The sequence below is a fragment of the Hippocampus guttulatus genome, chromosome 3, assembly GCF_054856545.1.
Source record: "Hippocampus guttulatus isolate MCC_2025c chromosome 3, RoL_Hgut_1.0, whole genome shotgun sequence".
Taxonomy (NCBI): Eukaryota; Metazoa; Chordata; class Actinopteri; order Syngnathiformes; family Syngnathidae; genus Hippocampus; species Hippocampus guttulatus.
The window spans coordinates 8,853,120-8,874,691 of record NC_141263.1 but is presented as its reverse complement, the minus strand read 5'-3'; the positions used below and the strand labels follow the sequence as shown (position 1 = coordinate 8,874,691).

Sequence of the window (21,572 nt, the reverse complement as noted above, 5' to 3'; positions counted from 1 at the left end):
TATCTGCGCGTGAGAAAATCTAACCAATTTGCATCTTTTTAAAATGAACAGCAGATTTGGTGACTTCACAAGAACAATCTTCCCACGGGTCTTTATTAGTGTCTGTTCGTGCTGTCAGACACAAACACCCATCGGTGTAATTTAATGACAATTAGTCAACAAAGTACATCTTTGAAAAGCGCAACACACACCTTGCAATCAGATTGGATCTTGACATATCTTATCATTTCTAATTTTCTTACCAAGGCTTTCAATCGTGTAGTAGCGCTGCTTGTAATCTACTTTGATGGTCTGAGCATGAGGGCTGCCAATGCCGTAGCCAATGCTGTAGCCACGTACAACAATCTCTTGGTTCTCCGGTGGCGTCCAGCTCACCACGATGCTGTTCACCAGTGGGCGGACGTGAAGCGAACTGGGCTGGTCTGGGACCCGGGATTCTGGCAAAAGAAGTGTCAAATAAAACATTTATTGAAGGCGAGTCTGGGTAAGAATGAAAAAAAGGAAAGCACGGAATATTACCATCCAAGTCACTCTCAAATGTCTCTGCTGTAGTCCAGTCAGTGGCTGGGCCCGTGCCGTTCACAGTGATGGCAGACACCCGGAAGGAGTACTCTGTCCCACGCTCAAGAGCTGCACCAGGGGTGGGGAAAAGTGTTACTTGTCTTGACTTGCATTTTAGTGCAAATACTTTTTAACAGATGCACCAAACTACTCTGCAGAATCCAAAGAGAAAAAATGTAAGCCTGCCTCACCATGTGGTACCACAGTATTCCCTTCTCCAAAACATCAAGGAGATGAAATTTGACGTCTCCACATGGGTTTAGATGGTTTTGATCGGTACAAATATGCAGCACTTACGAAAAATGTGTCAAAAGAAACAGCTCGATGGAAATTGAGAAGAAAAAAAAAAAAACTAAAAGGATTTGGAAAAGTCACGATGCAGTTTCACAACTAGGTGCCGGCATTGGTATTCATGAGAGACTACTGACAAATGATCTACTGCTTTATTCATCTGGAAAAAAAAAAGAACATTGTAAAATTATCCAATTTCCTTTCAACATGCTCATCTTGTAGTTGGTTCTTACTCCTTGCACCGACTATTCTGGGCCACCCTCGGGGTAGCTTCGAAAGTCTGCCAAACCCCGTGCCTCCGAGGCTACAGCTCCCTGTAAATGCATTTGAACCAACAAACATCCATCTGTTTCATGCCTCCAGAATGTTTGAGAAAGGATAGAATCAACTTTTAAGTGCATATTCTCTTTGATGTACTGCACAGTGGGGGGTCATGCCACTTTAAAGCTGCTGAGCCAACATCTAATATTAATCACTGATTGATTTGGGTGATAGCCGTGGGGGGTGTAACAGTATCATGCAAACACACTGTCACATGTTAAGATCATATTCATGTGCTGATAAATTAAAAAGGCCCTGGGCCACTCAGCCACCAGACCCCCCCCCCCCCCCCCCCATTCTGAAAACTAAGTCCACATGCACCAAAACCAATCCAATAACCAAATGAATGATAACAGCTGACAGCAGAGGTAAAAAACAGCAAACAGCTCAGCTCTTTATCACACATGAATTGCCCATAGGTAGTCGAGACTTGCACCTCACTGAGAATCCTTGAGATGCTCAGTAAATTATTGGATGCATTTGTCCTACGCTTCAGGACTGTATCAGTCATGAAACCTCAAATCCGTTTCCCCAACTGACTTTTCTACCTCTGTCCTCAACCACTTGTCCATACTACCTCCTCCACTGTCCCATGACCCCACTGTTCTCACCAACTACTACAACAGCACTTTCTCCTCCTGTCTCAATCAACTCGCCCCCATCAAAACCAAATCTGTCTCCTTCACTCGCTCAGCCCCCTGGTACACCCCAGAACTCCGCAAACTTAAAACCCGAAAACGCCAGCTAGAAAGACTCTATAAAAAATCCGGTTTAACTGTTCATCTCCTCGCCTACACCGATCACCTTCAGTTATACAAGACCGCACTCAACTCCAGCCGTTCCACCTACTACTCCAACCTTATCCACACCGACTCCAACAACCAAAAGGCTCTCTTCTCCACCGTCAACAAACTCCTCAAACCCAGCGACAATATTTAAACCTCTTTCACCGTTGACAAATGCAATTCATTCCTATCCCACTTTCAATCCAAAATCGACATCCTCTACAGTTCACTCACCACCTCACCTGTCCCCCCTCCCTTCCTACCAGCATCCATCACTCCAACTACTTCACCTCTCTCTGAATTCACACCTGTCTCCATAGCCGAACTCACCAATATCATTTCAACAATGAATTCCTCAACCTGCACACTGGATCCCATCCCATCTTCTTTCGTCAAGCACTGCTTTCCCACCATCTTCCACCTCGTCATGAACATTGTCAACTCCTCCCTCAACTTTGCCTATGTCCCCTCCTCACTCAAACTGGCTGCCGTAACCCCCATCATCAAAAAACCCGGACTCAACCCTGACATCATGAGCAACTTTCGACCCATCTCCAACCTCCCATTTCGGTCCAAAGTCATAGAACGTGCCGTCGCATCTCAAATTAAAACCTACCTAAACAACAACCAACTTTTTGAACAATTTCAATCTGGATTCCGCACACAACACAGCACTGAAACAGCCCTCCTTAAAATCACCAATGACCTCCTCCTCGCCTCTGACTCCGGCCTACTCTCCATCCTCATCCTTCTTGACCTTACAGCTGCCTTCGACATTCCATCCTACTCTCTCGCCTACAATCCCTAAACATCACCGACAAAGTCCTCACCTGGCTTCACTCATATCTCACAGACAGGAAACAATTCATACACATAAACAACTGCTCTTCCTACACTGCCCCACTGTCCCAAGGTGTCCCCCAGGGTTCTGTGCTTGGTCCTCTTCTCTTCATTCTCGACCTTTTACCCCTCGGCCAAATCATTCGTCATCATGGTCTCCAGTTCCACTGCTACGCTGATGATGTCCAATTGTACATATCCACCAAATCATTTACCCCAACAACCCACTCCACCCTGTCTAACTGTCTTTCAGATGTCAAATCCTGGATGCAAACAAACTTTCTCACTCTTAACTGTACTAAATCTCAACTGCTTATAATCGGTCCTCGGTCCCTCACCCAAACAACCTCCAACTTTACCCTCACTATTGACAACTTCACCCTGTCCCGCTCCTCTCACTGTCGCAACCTCGGTGTGCTTTTTGATAATAACCTCTCTTTCGACCAACACATCACCCAAATCACCAAAACTGCTTTCTTCCACCTCAAAAACATTTCTCGTCTCCGCCGATCACTTTCTTTCAACGCTGCTCAAACCCTCATCAACGCCTTCATCACCTCCCGCCTTGACTACTGCAATAGCATTCTCTACCGTACAACCTCCAAACTCCTCAATAAACTACAGTACATCCAGAATGCCACCGCCCGCCTACTCACCCACACCCACACTCGTGATCACATCACCCCCGTCCTTAAAAACCTCCACTGGCTCCCCGTTCCCCAGCGTATTCAATTTAAACTGCTCCTACTCACCTATAAAGCCCTTCAAAATCAGGCCCCCTCCTATCTTTCCGACCTTCTTTACCAATACACTCCTTCCCGCTATCTCCGCTCCTCAAACACAAACCTCCTCGCCATCCCCGTGACCAAGCTCAAAACCTGGGGGGACCGAGCCTTCTCTGTCGCCGCCCCAACTGTTCCGCAATGCTTTTAATACCTTTTAATCTCTTTTACCCATTTTGCTTTTTGTTCATTTAAATGTGCTTTTGTAAATTATGTATGCTTGTTTTAAGTGCACATTTTTATCCTGTGTTTTAAGCTCTTGTAAAGTGTCTTTGAGTGTGATGAAAAGCGCTTTCAAATAAAATGTATTATTATTATTATTATTATGACTTAATTTTTTTTTCAGGAAAAGCAGTTTCTCAATGCAATACAGTGTAACCTCTTATGAGTGTTAATAATAAGGGTGACACCTTCGATCGGAGTTAAAGTACCATATACATTATGCATTTGTTTTATCATTACATGTTACTTATTTTAACAGATGTTGACAATGTCAAATGTCATTTAGAGATCGTCTGTACAGCTAATGAAAGTTCCGCGATGGTGACATTTTGACCCTGGAATGGATCAATTTTTGTAATATTTCCTATGGGACAAACTGAAATCCATAACTAATCAATGTTCATCAAGTGTCTCGGAATGGATTATGTTTAACTGCTGAGATTTTACTGCATACAGTATATCCAATATCTAAATGCAATAAAATACAACGGTGAGTTTATTAACTAAAATGACCCAAGTGGAACTAGTCAGTCAGTGTTTGTTACCATCGATGAGCTTGGAAAGCTGGTTCCCCCGAGTGGTCTCCGCTGTCTCACTTCTCCGTGATCCTTTACGGTATCGGATCTTGTATCCAGTGATTTCTCCATTCTGGGAATTTGAGGGCGGCGGCTGCCACCGAAGCATGATGCTCTATGAAGGGCAAATGAGAGTCAGTGCAACCATAAAAATACTTTGAACATAGAGGAGACTGTGAAGTGTCATACTAGAGCTTGCCTGTGTTCATTTTTGTTTTGTCTCGATGTGATTCCTCAAATGTTACACTCATTTGCACACATGACAAATCTACGTGATGAGCGACCACCAGTGGTCAATGTCAGTCATTCTCAACTCATGGGACCCAAATCAAAAGTGGGTCGCGGAGAGTTCAAGAAAACAGTTTTACTTTGTAAATCCCATATCACACTGATTGGCAAAGGTTTGAAAGTGTGTGCACATGGAGCGAATCTTTTTTTTTTTTAGGGGGGGTGGGGTCACAGTGTCACCATAAATTTTTAAACATGTTAAAAATTTCTTCGTGACAAGAAAAACTTTGCGCCAATGTCTTTGTGACCTTAAATGAACCCTGATGACACAAAAACCCAACGACATTTGCTATGTGCGCACACACACTTGCAAACCTCCGCCACTCAGTGAGACACGGCCTGTAGGCATGAGGACGCATAAATACAAACTTGTTCCCCCGCTTGAAAGCAATCATTTTAAAAATGTGTTTTTACGCTCTACTTGACTGGATCATTGTTCAAACCACTGCATGTGGTTTGGACAATGGAAATGCGAACGTGAGCTACGATTCACAAATTCCAATTCGAATGAAGTCGTACAGGACGTTGCATGAAATATTCCGTTTTCATTCATGTTGGACACAATGTCCCAACTTCATTTGAATTATGTACCCAGCTGAAAACCTCAATATGTTGGAGGCTGTCAGTGTGCACCTTGCAAGCACTGACACTTGGGTGCCAAATAAAAGCCATGGCCAGCCAAGATGGTGCCATGTTGTGGGAAAGAGGCACCAGGTGACCGACCTTATTTATATTGTCTTGACAGTGGTGTGAAGGCCTCACAAAAAACTCAGGCACACGGGAGCTCTAGGTGTGAATTTTGCTTGCAAGCTCACATGTCATGCTGGGATTCATGCGCCCGGAATTTTGTGTGTTTAAAGAGACAGGTGGGGGGTAGCTCAGCGTGAGCAAAGAGTTAATTAATGCTTCCCTACTGTCACACTGATACACAAAAGGATGAAGGCAGGTCACACACACTTTCCGGCCCCGTTGGGAAAAAGGAACAAATGGAACGAATGGTGTGTAGTTTTCATTTTGCATGATCGGCCTGCACTCAAACAGGGTGCATTTGTCTATTCTTCAAACTAGGAACAAAGTTGAATTGACTGTTCAGAAAGTCAAAAGGGAAGAAAGTGAAGAGTGAACAGAAAATATGAAACATATGATCATTTTTCGAAAATTACTGTTAGCAAATGAGACGAAGCATAAAAGCCTTGTCCAATTATACTTTTTGACTGCTCATGTTCAAATTTAAACTGTCTGAGTGCAAAGAAAAAAAAATCAGAGGAAGCATTTAAACAAAAGCATTTCAACAATGTGTGGACTTAAATTGGGCTTGTTCTGCCTTGAGCCCAAAGCGAAACAATTCTTGTCCTTTCTATCAAACGACTCCTTTTAACATGTGCAGCAGCATCTGTTGTTTTCTAGCACTCAAATCTCAGCTGACTCTCCCTCCACACGTGTGGCCAGTTCCTTCTCAAACTGCTGGCGTGTGATGGGATTATTCAACAGCTTCTTTTTCCGCATTGCTTTGACGGTTCTCTCTCACTCAGTCTGTGCGCAGCAAAGGCCTCTATCCTCCAACATTTACTTTCAGCGCATGCACTTTTTCTATCTTCGCCTCTGCTTCCAGGCTCTCGATTTACACGTTATGTCTCACATATCATTAGTAAGGAACATCTTTGGAAAATTGTATCCCTCACTTGGTGGAAGCGTGCAATGAACAGGCCTGCAGCCCTCTGACTGAAGATGTACAGTAATGGATCAAAAGAGAGGCCATCTAAGGCAACTTGCTGTTTTCATCAGGCGTTTGTTGTGAAGCCCGCGGACACCTCAGCAGCCTGTCGAATCAGCGGTGTCACACAAGAGCTACAGTGTCCTCCACTGTAATCAATCGGATTTAACAATTATAGTTAAAAGACTCTGACACACAAAGATTGCCTTTAGACTTGGGAGCTGTTTAAATATAGCAGGAGGATCAATGATAGCAAAGACTAAACATTTTGCGCCAGCAAAAGATGGAGAATGCATTTCAAGTGACCATTTATTGGATGATATTTGTGGTATATGTTGGTACGCTTTGTGGTGTAAGTTCGATGTTACGGTTAAACCGTGACACCCCCACACGTGTCATCACTAAGGAATTCAAGCAAAATTAATGTGTGCAGTGACATTATCGCACATTGTGAAGGACTTGCTTTTTCAGCGCTTTACAGTACAAACTGTCGCAGAGTCTGAATTTAGAGTGATTTTAGTGTAGTGGCATGTGCTACAAGATGCCGAGCTGCGCTGGGGTTTACTGGATGAAATGCAGCGGAATAAACGGCAGTTAATTTGAGGCACAAAAAGTCCACAACGAAGTGCCAGTAACTGTTGTTCCCACGGAGCAAAGATAATATGTCCTTCTGAGGATTGTTGCATGCTATGTTTGTACGTGGTGCTGCAGATTTGCATATTTGCTAATTTTTTTGTTTCCCAGTTATTTTTCAATATTTTGGGTATTTTTTTCAATGTTTGGGGTATTTTCCAGAGATTTTTTTTCTCCCACTTCCCCTGGTTTCCTTAGAAAACGTATGATGAATGTTTATCATACGTTTCTTAAAAAAGCGCCCCCCTCTCCGCTTTTTTTTTGTAGTAAATGGAATCAAGGAGCCACAGATGTGGTTGTCGCCCACCAGTTGTCTGTTCCTGATTTAGGCTAATTTACATTAGCCCGTCTATGTCATTTCACATTCTATGTTAGCAGAAGCTAGCGGACTTTTATTCAACAAAATGTCGTTTTGGTGTTTCAATATACAAATTTAATTGTAATTATCAAATGCTTTATCTTTCAGTTCTACATTCAACTTCAACAAGGAGTGATTAATCAATATTTTTGAAGTTAAATATGCTTAGGAATCGAACCCATGACCTCTGTGCTCTGAGATGGACAAGCCCAAATTTTTAAAAATGTGTTCAAAGTGATGGGGGGGGGGGGGGGATTAAAAATACATAGTTATTTAATTTATTTTTATTATTTCTATATCATATGTTTTCACCAATTGTTGCGGAGGTGCGGCATATATCACCCACAATAAACGACAGTCCACTCTTTAGAAAAGACCAAACTGCCCTGCGAACCAAATGAGGGAAAATGCATTCCACACAACTAAATCTTGGATGATTTCTGATTGTTGGATTTTAATGGTGTAAAAGAGTGACACCATTAGATGTGGCATCACTTTATTAAAAAAAAACAACCCAAAACCATCGTATCATAGCATTTCATTGCACTATTTTTGAATTCTCCTCTACTGCTTGTTTGCAATATGTAAGACTTGCATATCCATTTAGCAGCATGTCTTTAGCTGAAAGTGTACTGATGGAGCCTGACACGGAGGAAATAAACTATGACAGCCCAGCCTGCTACTGATGAGACGATCGATAAGGGTTCACACACCCTCTTAACCAGCTGAGGCTGTGAGTCTGTTTCATGCATCTAATCACACATGCGCGCGCGCGCACACACACACACACACACACACACAGACACACACACACACAGACACACACACACACACACACACACACACACACACACACACACACACACACACACACACAATCACAGCACTGGCGTACTCTCTTGGCAGTGAATCTATTTTTTTCACAAAACGAGCAGCTTCCGCTCAGAGGAAAAAAAGAAAACACAAAAATCTTTTAAACTGAGGTTTACCTTTGAGTTTTGCACCTCCAGAGTGAAGTTTTGAGGAGGAGCACTTGGCACTGCGAAGAAGACAACTTTATAAGCATTAAAGAAAAGCGACATTCACTCATAAAATCAATACAAGGGCTGCATGAAAATGGCGCCTTTAGGAAGATGATAGTTCTTCGCTTTGATTGACCGTGTCTGCGAAGTAGGACTATAACAGTATGTTTATTATTGTGATTGTACTTTGCAGTACTGTAGAGCAGCATTGCAGCATACTGAGAGCTGTCTCTAAGAATATTTGACGTGCTTCATTAAATAAGGTAATGAAATAATTGCAAGTACAAATGTGTGTCGACTGACCATCAGACAGTGTGCGGACCACAATGTCATCAGTGGAGACACCCGGGCCGTGCTTATTGTTGGCCACCACACGAAAACTGTACTGCGTGTTCTTCTTGAGCCCTGTCATGGTGTATGACAGACCATTTACGTCAACATCCTAGGAAATAGACAGAAGCATGTGAGTAGTCTCTTCAAAAATATGTGTTGCAAGGATGAGACACAGATATTTATAAAACGCATTCACATTGTAATTGAGAATAAATGAATATAAAGAGCATACAGCGGGTTAAGCAATAGCTTTCACACAAAGTCTGTTTTTTTCTTTACTTTTCATTGAGGCCAAGACTACTTTTTATCTTGGAATAACAATCAAACTGTTACGGTTGTAACATTCAGGTTTCCCAGAAGTGACAGTAATAAAGCATGACCTTATCGAATCTAAATTCAGGTAATAAAACCGCGGCATACATGATTCCTCTCAGGTTTCGCTTCACTAACTAGGCCAATCAACGTGTCCTAAATTTCTTAAAGCCCATTTGCATTCAGTTCTTAGTTTGTCAAACCGAACTTTGCTTCCATAGAAATGCTATTATAACTTCTTCATTTGGCGTGATGAATTTCTATAGCAACTCTGCACTTCAAGATGCATTTTCGAGTACAGTATGTCGTCATTTACTTTTGCAGGTACAGTGTTAGAGGTCGTTTCTTTGCAGCCCTCTCCGCTTCTTAGTTTTTACCAGCTCATCTCTAGCTCCCTCCTCCAGGGAACTGACGCATCATTACTCAATGCACCGGATGACGTTTCATTCATTATCATATTAAAGGCTTTTTAATGCCTCGCTGGCTTGCATGCGGCAGCTGCTCAGGCTGACTCAATATCTAAACTTCTGAATTGTACTCCTACGAAACAGCTTTACCTGCAGAAAAAAAAAATATGCCAACGTTTACTGTCATGGGCTTTTGACAGTATTACAATACCCCTGGGCTTTAAAGTTATTATTAAAGTTAGTCAACCTACCAGTACAATTAGCATCAACATTATAGTAATAACATTTATAATATGATCATCAACAGTTGCCCAAACGTTTCCGAAAATATGGACCCATTTGCATGTTTTGTTGTACAATTACTTTGACTAATCATCAGCTTATGACAGTCCCGATGTGTGGGGTTTTGAGGTGACAAACTTAACTACTTTGTTCAGCGGAATAAGCATAAGTCATCGTGTTGCAAAAAAAGGCACACTCAGTTTCCGGCGTACCTATTCTTTTCCATTTGATTGTTTTATATTCATGGCCAAGGAGTGTTTCTCATGCATTTGTTTTCACCCCTTTGACTTGACTACTACCTTAGTGTCGGTTTGTCATATATTATGACGTGTTCCGACATACAAATTCTGCTCATTTCGGCGCCACAGGAACTAACCTGCGTTGTAAATTGTGGCTAACCAGTGTCTTCAAATGACACAGGTTGTCATCTCTGACAGAAAAGAATGTCCTGTCCGGTATAACCAACCTGTTCAGTTCCAATGCTTTTGTCCGTGTAATACAACTTGTAGGTGAGGACCTCTCCATTGCCCGTGAGGGGTTTCTCCCAACTCAGAGAGACAGAAGTCGGTGTATTTGATGCCGCCTGCACATTTGGGGCCGGGCCGGGAACTTGAACTGAGAAGCAAATGACAAATGACAACAGGACTTTCAATTCTTGAGTTTCTTAAGGATGAGATGGTGTCAATGGACTTCTGGAAAAAAAGTAATTAAATAAATTGCCCACTTCGAACATTGGAATGAACCTTTCTCAGACTCCTAATGGACCAAAGGTTTATCGAATGGTTTTATTTCCCGAATAACCTACTGCAGTTATCAGAGTTCTCTTCTTCAACTTTGACTGCAGGGCAAATTAACATAAACACCATTCATCCATTTTCGAAAGCAGTAATCCTGTTCAGGGTCACAGGAAAGATCCCAGCTGACTTAGGGTGAGTGGCAGGGCACATGCTGGACTGATCCGTCAAAAACAGAGCATTCAACTCCTAAGTGTGACGATATAAAATAATCATAATAATAATCATAATGTTCTGTTTTGTGTCTAGTTTTGAGACAGCAACCGCGACAACGGAGGCAACATTGCAAACATTGTCTTATTTGTACGTGCCAGACTCGTTGCCAAATGGTGGGCCAGAGGGGACCGTGCCCACCGTCCAAGGTGTTTGTGTTACCCAAATTGAGGCGTAGATCTAAAAATAATCATAATAATTATAAATTCATTTTGTTCATTCATAGACGCTAACGTTGAGTTTGATATTTTATGACAATAAAAATATCAGACAATGGTGTGATATTGTTTGATACATGGCCAAATTAATCTGACACAGTATGGAAGCAGCAACAGCTGCACGGCCTGACCCAAAATAATGTTAGATGTGCAGGCTGACGTGAAGAATCACATCCTGCACATTTTTCAAAGTGAATCTGCAAGTCGCTTTGTTTGACACTGTGTAAAGACACGAATGCGTCCACTGCACTTTAGACTGGCACTCGAGTACAGGAAGCGCGGGGGGGGACACATTACAATGTCAATCGTTGGCGTACAGGGCAGGGGACAACAACTCAACAGGCCATTTGAGCTATCAAACAGAAAAGAAAACATGGCAGCTAAAACTCTTCTGACATTTTAAATTAAGGTCATTTTTCTTTTCTTTTAATTTTCTAAAACATTTTTGCTGCCGACATGGCCTTGAACGGGAGCTCCTATCAGTGTGACACGTCTGCCATATTGAAAGTGGCGTATTAACCACAAAATCTGCAAATCATAGTCATAAAATGGTATTAAAATAGCAAAATACAATCAAATGCAATGGTTCAGTCTTAATCACGAGTTCTGACTTTGAGCAGCAAATAAACGAAAAATCTTCACAGATCACTTCACTTTGCCACATATGATATGGCTTGGACTGCGACGTATGTAAGACTACGTATATGTCGTATAAATATCAAATTGGAACTCCGACTAGGCTTGTAATCTTGGAACGCTAGCACACGTCTCCATACTTTATATCGCAAGCTTTGCTGCAGATATTCCTGACACGAAAGATAGTCTGCCATTTATCAGTGTGCATATAGTCTGAAAGTGCCGGCATCATGTTAAGCCAGTTGCTGAAAAACTACGGCATGCTGTCGGCACCAGATCAAAAGCTTAAGCTCCAATTTGAAGGTAAGAGGTCAAAAGAGACAGAAATATGGCGTGTCCAGGTAAACCTGGTAAACCTGGACACTATCCCCCCCTATTGCTTGCTATCCCCTATTGGACAGCTTGGCTCCCACTGGCACTAAATTGTGTTGACTCATCTGCCTGCCCTCTAAGCAAGGACACGGGTACAAAGACAGTGACTGAATGAGAAAGTGACAGTGAGTGAAATGTTGCCAGGAGCTAAGGAACATCAGAAGAGGCAGTGTGGAGGGAAATTCCATTCACAGCTCTTTTATACACGGAGATAAGAGTGGGTGCGCCGGTGGTGAAGGTGAGGGGATGACACCTCCGCACACAAAGAGAGAAAAGAGAACCACTAAGTCCCATTTTCCTCTATGATTCATAAGTCTCCCCCAGTCAAAGCATTTTAATGAGGGACTCAAAAGCAGATAATTTTGGGGGGATGCACTTCCGAACACAAAAGCTTACTCACGTAGCTAAAGCACATGAAGACTTAAGCAATGCTTCGGGGTAAACATGGGGCAGCTCTCAAGGAGAGAATTTGGTAAGTCTCTGGTGTGTTGTTGGGTGGTCGAGCTTAAAAAGACTCGGGATGTGTGACTGTGTTCGGCGGTGGGAGCCCGTTTGAAGCGAGTGTTTGTGGATGCCAGTGAATATTTGCACGGATGACGGTTTATTTGCACATTTGTGTGCTTCCTTTGAGTGCATCCTGTTTTCCTCTGTGAGCTAGTGTGAGTTGGTTGCCAAAAAGCTAGCTGGAGTTTGTCTTTTTGTTTACGCTTCCTATTTACTGAGCACACAGCTCCTGTGTGGTGTGTGCGCCCATGTAGGTGGATATGTGTTTGCCTCACCTTCAGCCTGGGTGGCCACCTTGAGCCCCGCAGAGCTTTCTCCTTGACCATTGATGTTGTGGGCCACAACCCTGAAGCGATATTTGGTGTCTGGCATCAGATTCGGGATGGTGACCTGCAACTCCCCTGGTCGGCTTGTATTCACAACTCGCTCCCTGATGTGGACACAAACAAACACATACACATCAGCCTAACTGTATTTGTCACCGTGATGGTTTCCATTGGCGACAGGTGATTTGTAATCGCAAACATTGGCAATGTCACATTCACAAAAGGATCAGCGACCTAAAGTCATTCATTTACTGTGGCAGCAGACAACTGGATGGTCGTGATCGATTGTGTATTTTACTCAGTCTGGGAGTTTGATGAAAGGGAAATTAAATGGTCATTTGGCACACACAAAGCCAACTTTTCAAGTGCTTTGTTTTGGAGAACTGTTCAAACTTCAGAATTTTTGACCACATAGAATGTCTGGACATTATTCTGATAGATTTCTCATTAGTTATGACATACATAATAGCCATAAATGTAATACAACACAAATGAAAGGGTATTTGAAAAAGCTCAGATTGGGTTCAGTGTGTTATTATAGTCGGCAATAGATAGTATAGCTGCAATTATTGGGACACCTGGCCATCAAATCAAGAGGAATGGAGAGAGGAAACGAAATGGGCAGTTACAGCAGGCCTTTGCAATGGCTACAAATTCTATTCCTGTGGGAAAAATTGCTGCATAATTGTGGAGGGTGACTCTTGGACTTTTTGTCATACGGTCACGTTTGAGGGTTTGAAGCCAGGTCTCTGAAGTTCTTTCACAACAAAGTGGTCCAACATGCCTTTAGGGGACTTCATTTGAGTGCTGGGGTACAGTCATGGTGGAACGGAGAACAGCCTTCTCCAAGTTGTTTCTACAAAACTGGAAGCGTGGAATCGTAGAAAATGTCTTGCTCAGCTTTGCATTAAGATTCAGGGAGTTGAACAGGCTCGAGCCCAAGTCCTCAACGATTACCAAATTGATTATAAGGTGACTCCGGGCTTCTGACCACGCAGTGCATTTTGTGTGTAGGGAAATGAACAATGTATAAAGCTCTGGATATTTAATCAAGAACAGATATACAAGTATAGAAGAAAAAAGAAACGAGTACTGCACTCATTTGCAGAGGGAGAAAGTGAACATGAGAATATGCAAAACGACTCTTAGCCACTTAAATTCCACTTTTAATTTTCTGTAACTAACATGCACAGAAGTCGGCATTTTTTGTGGGGTGCTGGTGTTTGTTCATTGCAATGAAAACCCTTTAGAGGAAATAATTTGCTTTAATTAATAAACACATACTGCTTTAAAAGCGCTTTAGCTCCTTTAATGAGATTCTTTCGGGATGCCCTGAAGCTCAGGAATGCACTCACAGCGGCTCCTCACAGAGGAGCACTCCCGTGGCACAATTACAATGTAGACAGTGTATTACCTGCTTGTGCCCTCCTGGCTGTAGAAAACAGAGTAGGTTAGCTCGTCTCCGTGCGGTTCAGCCGGCGGGCGCCAGGTGAGCTTGATGAAGCGGGTGGAAACCAGCGAAGCCACGACGTCGCGGGGGGCGGAGGGAGTGGGTCCTGCTGGACCAGCTACACCCCCAGAGCCTGGCGTTACATGGTCAGTAGTGTTAGGAGTCAGTGAGGGGGGAAGGAGAGGGGGCAGGGCTACGTCTTGGGGTCGGGAAGAGAAGGTGGGAGGGTTGGGGGGGAAAGGAAGGGGGGATACAGAGGGAACCAAGACGGTATGGGGGTGGAGATGGCAGAAATATTGCCCAGAAAAAGAGAGCAGTTTTGAGGAGAGCGGAAAAGGGGGTGAAATGGAAATGAAGGTGAAACGAAAGAAAGAAAGGAAACAAAAACAGAAGAAAAAACAAAATAACAACAACATAACAAAAAAAGACGTCTGGTGTCACAAGAAAACAGAAATAAAACTGTTCTACTACACTTACAAAGCACAATACAAGGGGATAGATACTACACGTGCAGATTGCCACTGCTTTCTATACCACAACAGTCAATTGCACATGACATTTACACAACTCCTTTTAGTCGGGAAAATGTTTGTTATTTGTAATTGATATTTATTAGCTTTTTTTCGACACGAAGCCCAGTTTGCATCTTGAGACATAAATTCATTCTGGAGGCGAGGAGTGTCCTCAAGACAAGCCGCATAAATGCTAGTGCAATACTTAAATTGATCAGGGTTTTGTTGGGATTGGGGAGCAGAGAACAAACTGTGGCACGACGCAGCAAGATCTGCTTTCCACTTGCTTGGCTAGTGGGTGAGACGGAACCAGATAGAAAGGGAGTCAGTGCACAAGACATTTCCATTTGCGCACGGGTCAGGAGAAGTGATGGGGTCAAAACATAAATACAGCAAAGTAACATGGCAAGTGCACCTTGTGCCTTGTTGCTGATGGACAGACGGTGTTGAAATGCAAGTGACAGCTGTCTTATTTATCTGGCACGCCATCAGGACAAAACCACTAATTTGCCGTTTAATGGTTTGTTTACAAATCAAACAAGTCCACTTGGATTTCTGCGGAAGATGTGCAATTATCTTCTTTCAAAGTAACAAATGCTCGTCAACACACACGCTCCTCTCAACTCAACTGTATTCATTGAGCACTTTAAAACAATCCCCACTGTAAACGGAGCATAAATAACTTGTACAAGAGCAAACGCTAAAAACAATACATTTCTAACAAAGAGAGTAAAAAGCACAACAACAGTCAAAGGCCAAAGAATAAAAATGAGTTTTAAGACAAGTTTTAAAGATGGGCAACAAGAGGGCTTGCTTAACATTTAGCGGGAGGTCATTGCAAAGAGAGGGACCGGCAACGGAAAAGGCTCGATCCCCTCTGAGCCTGCTCTACTCGTTACAGGGGATAGGGACTCGGCCAGAAGGATTGTGTGACATGTGTTTGTGTGTTTGTGTGTGTGTGTGCGTGCGTGCGTGCATGCGAGAGAGAGAGAGAGAGAGAGAGAGAGAGAGAGAGAGAGAGAGAGAGAGAGAGAGAGAGAGAGAGAGAGAGAGAGAGAGAGAGACTGTCACAAAGGCAGATGTTGGACAATTTGACCCAAAGTCTAATGAAGTACACTGAACTAAAATCTAATCTCATCAGGTATGGAGTATGTAGACAAAGTGCTCTGTCATGATTAAATGAGCAGACATGAACAATCCTGTCCAATGATGCTGCTTTTAGGTCCTTCTGAAACAGCGAGTCCATCAATTTCTTTTCTTAAATAAGCCCAAGAAGAGGCTGAGCAGGGCATCGTGGGATAGACCGAGACACTAATGGTGCTTCCATCTTCACATCATGTGCAAATAATTGACATGCTGCAGAGTAACCAGTGCTTGTCTGTTCAATCAGTCTTGAACATGCAGGCTCGAGGTTCTTACAGTAAGGAGATGTCAGCCTCCTGCTGCCATCGCCAAGCTCCATTCATAGCTGATTAATTGTATCATTAGTCTTTGCACTGAAGGTAATGAATAGCCGACATTAAGACTTTAATGAGGAAGGTTACTTCAGATATGCATAATATATCTGGGCCACCAACGCATAATACAACTGGGACAAAGACATGCACGGTGGAACATTTGTCTCAATATTAAACTGAGGGGGAAAAATTGAATGTGGAACTGTAGCTGTGTGAGCTGAAAAGTTCAAGTTCAAAAAGAACTACTCCAATTAGTGACATACTGGACCAGGAGTAGGGAGCATTCGGGGCATTCTTAACCACTAGTCCACAGCTGTTGATGTAAGCTGTTTGCCAAAGGTTTGTGTGAAATATACATTTGAGAGCTGCATGGGACGGCTGACTATAGACATATTAGAAATACCGTGATAAAATAAAGCAAAGAGAGTTTCTGAGCGCATCCTTTTAAGCTCAACTTTTAACTCTATTTTGAACTCCACTAATCAGCTTCTGGGATTTTCCAGTGGTGTGACCAGGGGCGCCATAAAAGGGAGAAAAGTGAGGACAATTCCAAGGGCTCAGGGCCAACAGTGGCTTTAGAATACAGAACTTTTAATTTGTAATTTTCTTTTTCACAGGGCTAAAATAACTGGCAGCAACTCTGTGCGTGCCTCTTAACATAAGCCAGGTACTTCATCAAATGGTCTGAGTGCACTGATAAGAGAGTCAGTCAGGCTCAGACTACAAGAAAGCATTCATATCTGCCAGAAGCACACACAAGACTGGGGCCACTGATAGACCAATGAGGGTAAATATAGCAGACCATGCCAGGTTCTTGCAAAAGAAAAAAAACAAACAAACACATTTTCTCAGGATAAGCTGCCATTTGTAACTGTTTTTGTTAATGGGCACTATGTCGGGAACCAGCTACAGCATGATATTAAGCGGCAATTCCACAGTCATGTACTTTCATCTGACAGAAAAAGAATGAACAATATAGTCAAAAGCACTGCAGGTTTTGCACACAAACCTCTACAGAGCCTTGCAAAAGTATTCACCCCCTAATCTTTTGGCCCTTTTGTTACATTATAACTTCTAATTTACACAATTTCTTGACTTGAACCTTATTTGATGGGTCTGCAGAAAAAAAATTGAAGTCAATGAGAAATATGTATACCTAAAAAAGACTTTATTCAAGTAAAACTCAAAATCGACGTGTGCATTAACTCTTCACCCCCAAAGTCTGTATGTTTAGAGCAGTGGTTCTCAACCTGAGTTCGATTAAACCCAAATGGGTTCGGTGAATCGGTCTCAGGGGTTTGATGGAGACTCTGCCATGGAGGTTAAGACACACCTGACTCAACATGTCAATTAGTAATGACACACCTGCTGCAGATAATCACATTACATGGCTTGTCCAATCAGTGCTGCGGGAAATTTAGTTCGCTCAGTCGCCAACGTGTGACTGTCGTGATAGTATGCCGTGTGATTTTTTTTTTGTTCTAATTTTTCTAATACATGCTAAGTTTGTCGAGAAAACAAACAAACAAACAAAGAAAACGGTCGGATGAATATTTACAACATGGATTCACATGCACCACGGAAAGTGATGGGACACAGTGTCCTATCTGCATGATTTGTCATACCAAGTTGAGCAACTCAAAACTGAAGGAACACTTCTTGTATCATATTTTTATTTTTCACTCATGGAGGGTTCCGTGAATGTGCATGTGAACTGGTTGGGTCACCTACAAGGTTAAGAACCACTGTTGTATAGCCACCTTGCGCAGCAATCATGGCTGCAAGTCGTTTTCGATAAGTCTCTAGGAGCTTGCCACATTTTACCACAGGGATTTTTGCCCATGCCTCAAGGGAAAACTACTCCAGCTACTTCAAGTTTAACAGTCACTTAACAGGCTACCACAGGTTTTGCACCAGAATATCACTATTCAGCATCAACCATCATTCCCTAAACCGCTACAATTCAAAACCAGGGTCCAAGAGACTGCTGTTGGAAAACATCCCCACAGCCACCTGCAATCTTACCATCATCAATCGCCAATGCAATCGCAGCATCATCCCCACATGATGCTGCCACTACCATGTTTGTGCGGATGCTGTTCCTGGGGCGATGAGATGTGTTGGGGTGAAGGCAGTCCAGGGTGGGGAGAAATTCTCTTGCAGTGGCACTGGAAGGAATGTTCACATGAAAGTTCATCCCTCCAAGTAAAAGGATGTCAGTTGTATCGCAAGTTGAGCTATGGTTATGCACTTTTGGAATGACAGGTGGCTTTGGTTTGGGTGGTTGTTAGATAAGGAGTCTTGACTGGTGGCTTGCATTGAAAACACAGCACAGCTCTGGGAGGGACAAAGGGTACGATTGCAGGTGGCTGCAGTCTATGGCGGTTGCATCAGAGCTTCTTCAGGGCTTCATAACAAAAGGGTGGAATATATTATGCATGTGCCAATTTTCAGTTATTTACTTTCCAAGAATTATATTTTTGAATACATTCACTGTATTTCTCATCTCACTTGAAAACCTTCATCCATCAAATTCAATTTTAATTAAAACATTTTTTGAATTAGAAGCTGTAATGTAAAGAAGTAGGTAAAACAAAACGCAACGGGATGAAGACTTTACATGGCACAGTGTATTTAAGTCACACCAAATAGTTGTATGCTTGTGTTTCAATCAGGTACAAGAATAGCTCCCTCTGTGCTGTGGTTCAATTCATTTTTAAGGGTAGAATAAAGTGGGCAGGCAAAAACAATACCCTGTAATTGCTTTAATGGTTCCGGGGTAAACCTTGTGGAAAATTATTGGTGGCGGGAAGCAACTTCTGACGACTGTGGGTATTTTCTGCAACGACTCATTTTCCCAACTGGCTAAATCAGATCTGGCTATTCATGACCGCTTCGCTGCATTCAAAAAAAAAAAAAAAAAGAAAGGCGAAGGAAAGTTCCTCGCAGATTCATGATTTGTTACTTGTGGATTCACCTATTCATGCATTTCTGGAGGAAACTATCCATCCTTATTCACAAAGATCTCAGCTGTTGGTTGTTTTTGTGCTTCGGCCAAAGCCCTGTCTGATATAAAAATATTGCTCTGGCGCCATTTTGTGGCATCTTGGGACCAAGGAACTGCTGAGGTGAAGGGAAAAGCTTCGTTTAGACAGGCCATTCTTTCGCCTAATAGAAAATTAGTGCTTTGTCACTGTCTTGTGGCATCGATGGGCAATTGGAAACCTTTGTGGGGGGGGGGGGGGGGTGACATCGATTACTTGCATGTTTCTGCTTGGCTATTCACATTTTGTCCCTATCCCCACAAATAGCGAGTGAACACTGTGTATCATGATATCAAACCTTTTTCCTGGTTATGGTCATATGACAGTACAGAAGTGTGACATACCGAAGGTGCAGTATTTGGTGCGGATCACACAGATGCCTCGTTAGCTTTCCTGTTGCAGTGTGGACAAACTGAAATCGGATGTGATAAATCAAAATATGCAGGAAGGTGCTACGTTTATTTCCAAAGATATTTTTCCGAGCAGCAATGAGAACAGATGTCTCTCGGATTTCCAGCAACCATCCTCTTAATCTGAACTTCTTTTTCAATGTAACTACAGAGAGGATTCAGAGGAAAACATGATGATAGCCCCGTTTACATTAGACCCCCTGGAATTTACTTGAGGGAATATGGTTTCTATAAAAAGTGACAACCCATATCCCACCAGGCTAAACAGAGGGGGATGTGTAGGATTCCATTTAGTATCTTCAGAGACTGAAGAACCACAGATGGTGGGGATAACAACATTATTTGGTATGAAAGCGATGACTGGAATTGAAAAGGGATGGTGCAATCATAATTAATCACAGATAAACACAGTGAACCTTAGTACGTGCACAGCCATACTCCTGGTTGTCCCACTTCAACCAAAGCTGTCACACATGAATACATCGCCTGAAGAAACATGCATGATCAACGCTGGCCCTCCTTGGGCATGGAAATGAAGATGTACAGATACGGTAAACAATGTAAACGCCACAGGCTGACTGAGCGAGGAAAGCCCCTTGGGCTTGCCTTTCAAGTACATCAAAACATCCAATGATGCTGCAAAACTACAGAGCCTCTCACTCAAGCGGCTTAGAAACACACTTCCGCACTCCCAATGGTCTGACTCTCGTGACCCTACATAAGGAACACCAGATACCAACACAAGATGAATGAATGAGGCAACTCAGTACAACCAAGGATGGTGCTGTATGTTTTTATCGATGTGAAATGGTCTTTTGTTTCAGTGCAACTATTTCAGATAAGTATGTGGGTATTCTTGGATTGTTTCCATTACATTGACACCGACCAAAAACAAAATTGGTTGTTCCAACATTTATGTATGTAAAGTCAATGTTTTTTTGAGTGATGACAATCAACATTTTATGAACATCTAATTAAAACAAATTCAATTGATTCGAACAACTTTGTGACATCTTAATAGTGTTGTATTCACAACCACACTATCCAAGTCCAAGACTTGCCCGAGACCAGAACTCACAAAGACCAAGGCTTGTGGGAGTTGAGACCGAGACAAGACCAAAACTGAGACAGGCCGAGACTGAGACATAACCAAGACCAAGAGCATTCTCCCATCCACTTCACATCCAAAAACACAGTGCATCCGATGTACAACATGCACATCTAAAATTTTCTTAAACAAAATTTGGCCAAAAAATAAATCCTTGTATCCTTTTAAATTTAAGCATTTGAAGAAGTTGGTTTCATTTAAGGCAGCATTGTATGAATGTCTGTTAAGGTTGCAGTCATTACGGGGGCGCTGGGGGAGGTTCAGATCAGTCCTGGTCTTGACCGGTCTTGATGTAAAATCCAGAGTCCGCCTACTCCAAGAGAGAGACAAGACCAAGACTTTTCAAGTCGAGTCAAGACCAAGAGTGGCATGTGGCATCGAAACGAGTTTTAATACCAAGACTGGTCTGCAGTGCTGCAACACTAAATATGATACTTTTATTTAAATACCTAAATAAGTTATGCATTCTTGTCATTGCAAGTTTCATCTGGATGTGATTCAGATAGCAAAGCTGGAAGTTGGAACTGGCACCATATGCTCTGCGAGACATCTCATATACTCACATTAAATAGGGTATGCTTTGAAATAGAACACTTAAATCAAACCGTGATGATCAGAAGTAATTCCAAACCTAGACTAAACTTTACCTATTGTTATCTATTAAGGTCCAAGATCATAAGCCCCTGACCCAACCATTTTCCCCAAAATGTTACAGGACTTGAGTCTTTGAGTACTTGTAGTTCGGTGAGTGTTTCTAAACCTGTACATTTTTAAGTACAGTATACAGCAAGTGTGTATGAAC

General features: G+C 42.5%; 1 protein-coding gene across 2 annotated transcripts in view; it reads right to left on the bottom strand.

The window, feature by feature from the left end:
- neo1a (neogenin 1a) overlaps window positions 1-21,572 on the bottom strand; it is a 155,716-nt gene that overhangs the window by 23,018 nt on the left and 111,126 nt on the right. For both annotated transcript variants that reach the window (XM_086106542.1, XM_086106543.1), the window contains exons 8-15: window positions 14,204-14,438; window positions 12,739-12,893; window positions 10,193-10,341; window positions 8,696-8,834; window positions 8,360-8,409; window positions 4,348-4,492; window positions 520-630; window positions 243-437 (exon numbers count right to left, since the gene is read on the bottom strand). In XM_086106542.1, the coding sequence (XP_085962668.1) occupies window positions 243-437; window positions 520-630; window positions 4,348-4,492; window positions 8,360-8,409; window positions 8,696-8,834; window positions 10,193-10,341; window positions 12,739-12,893; window positions 14,204-14,438 (1,179 nt within the window). The remainder of the gene's footprint in view (window positions 1-242; window positions 438-519; window positions 631-4,347; window positions 4,493-8,359; window positions 8,410-8,695; window positions 8,835-10,192; window positions 10,342-12,738; window positions 12,894-14,203; window positions 14,439-21,572) is intronic.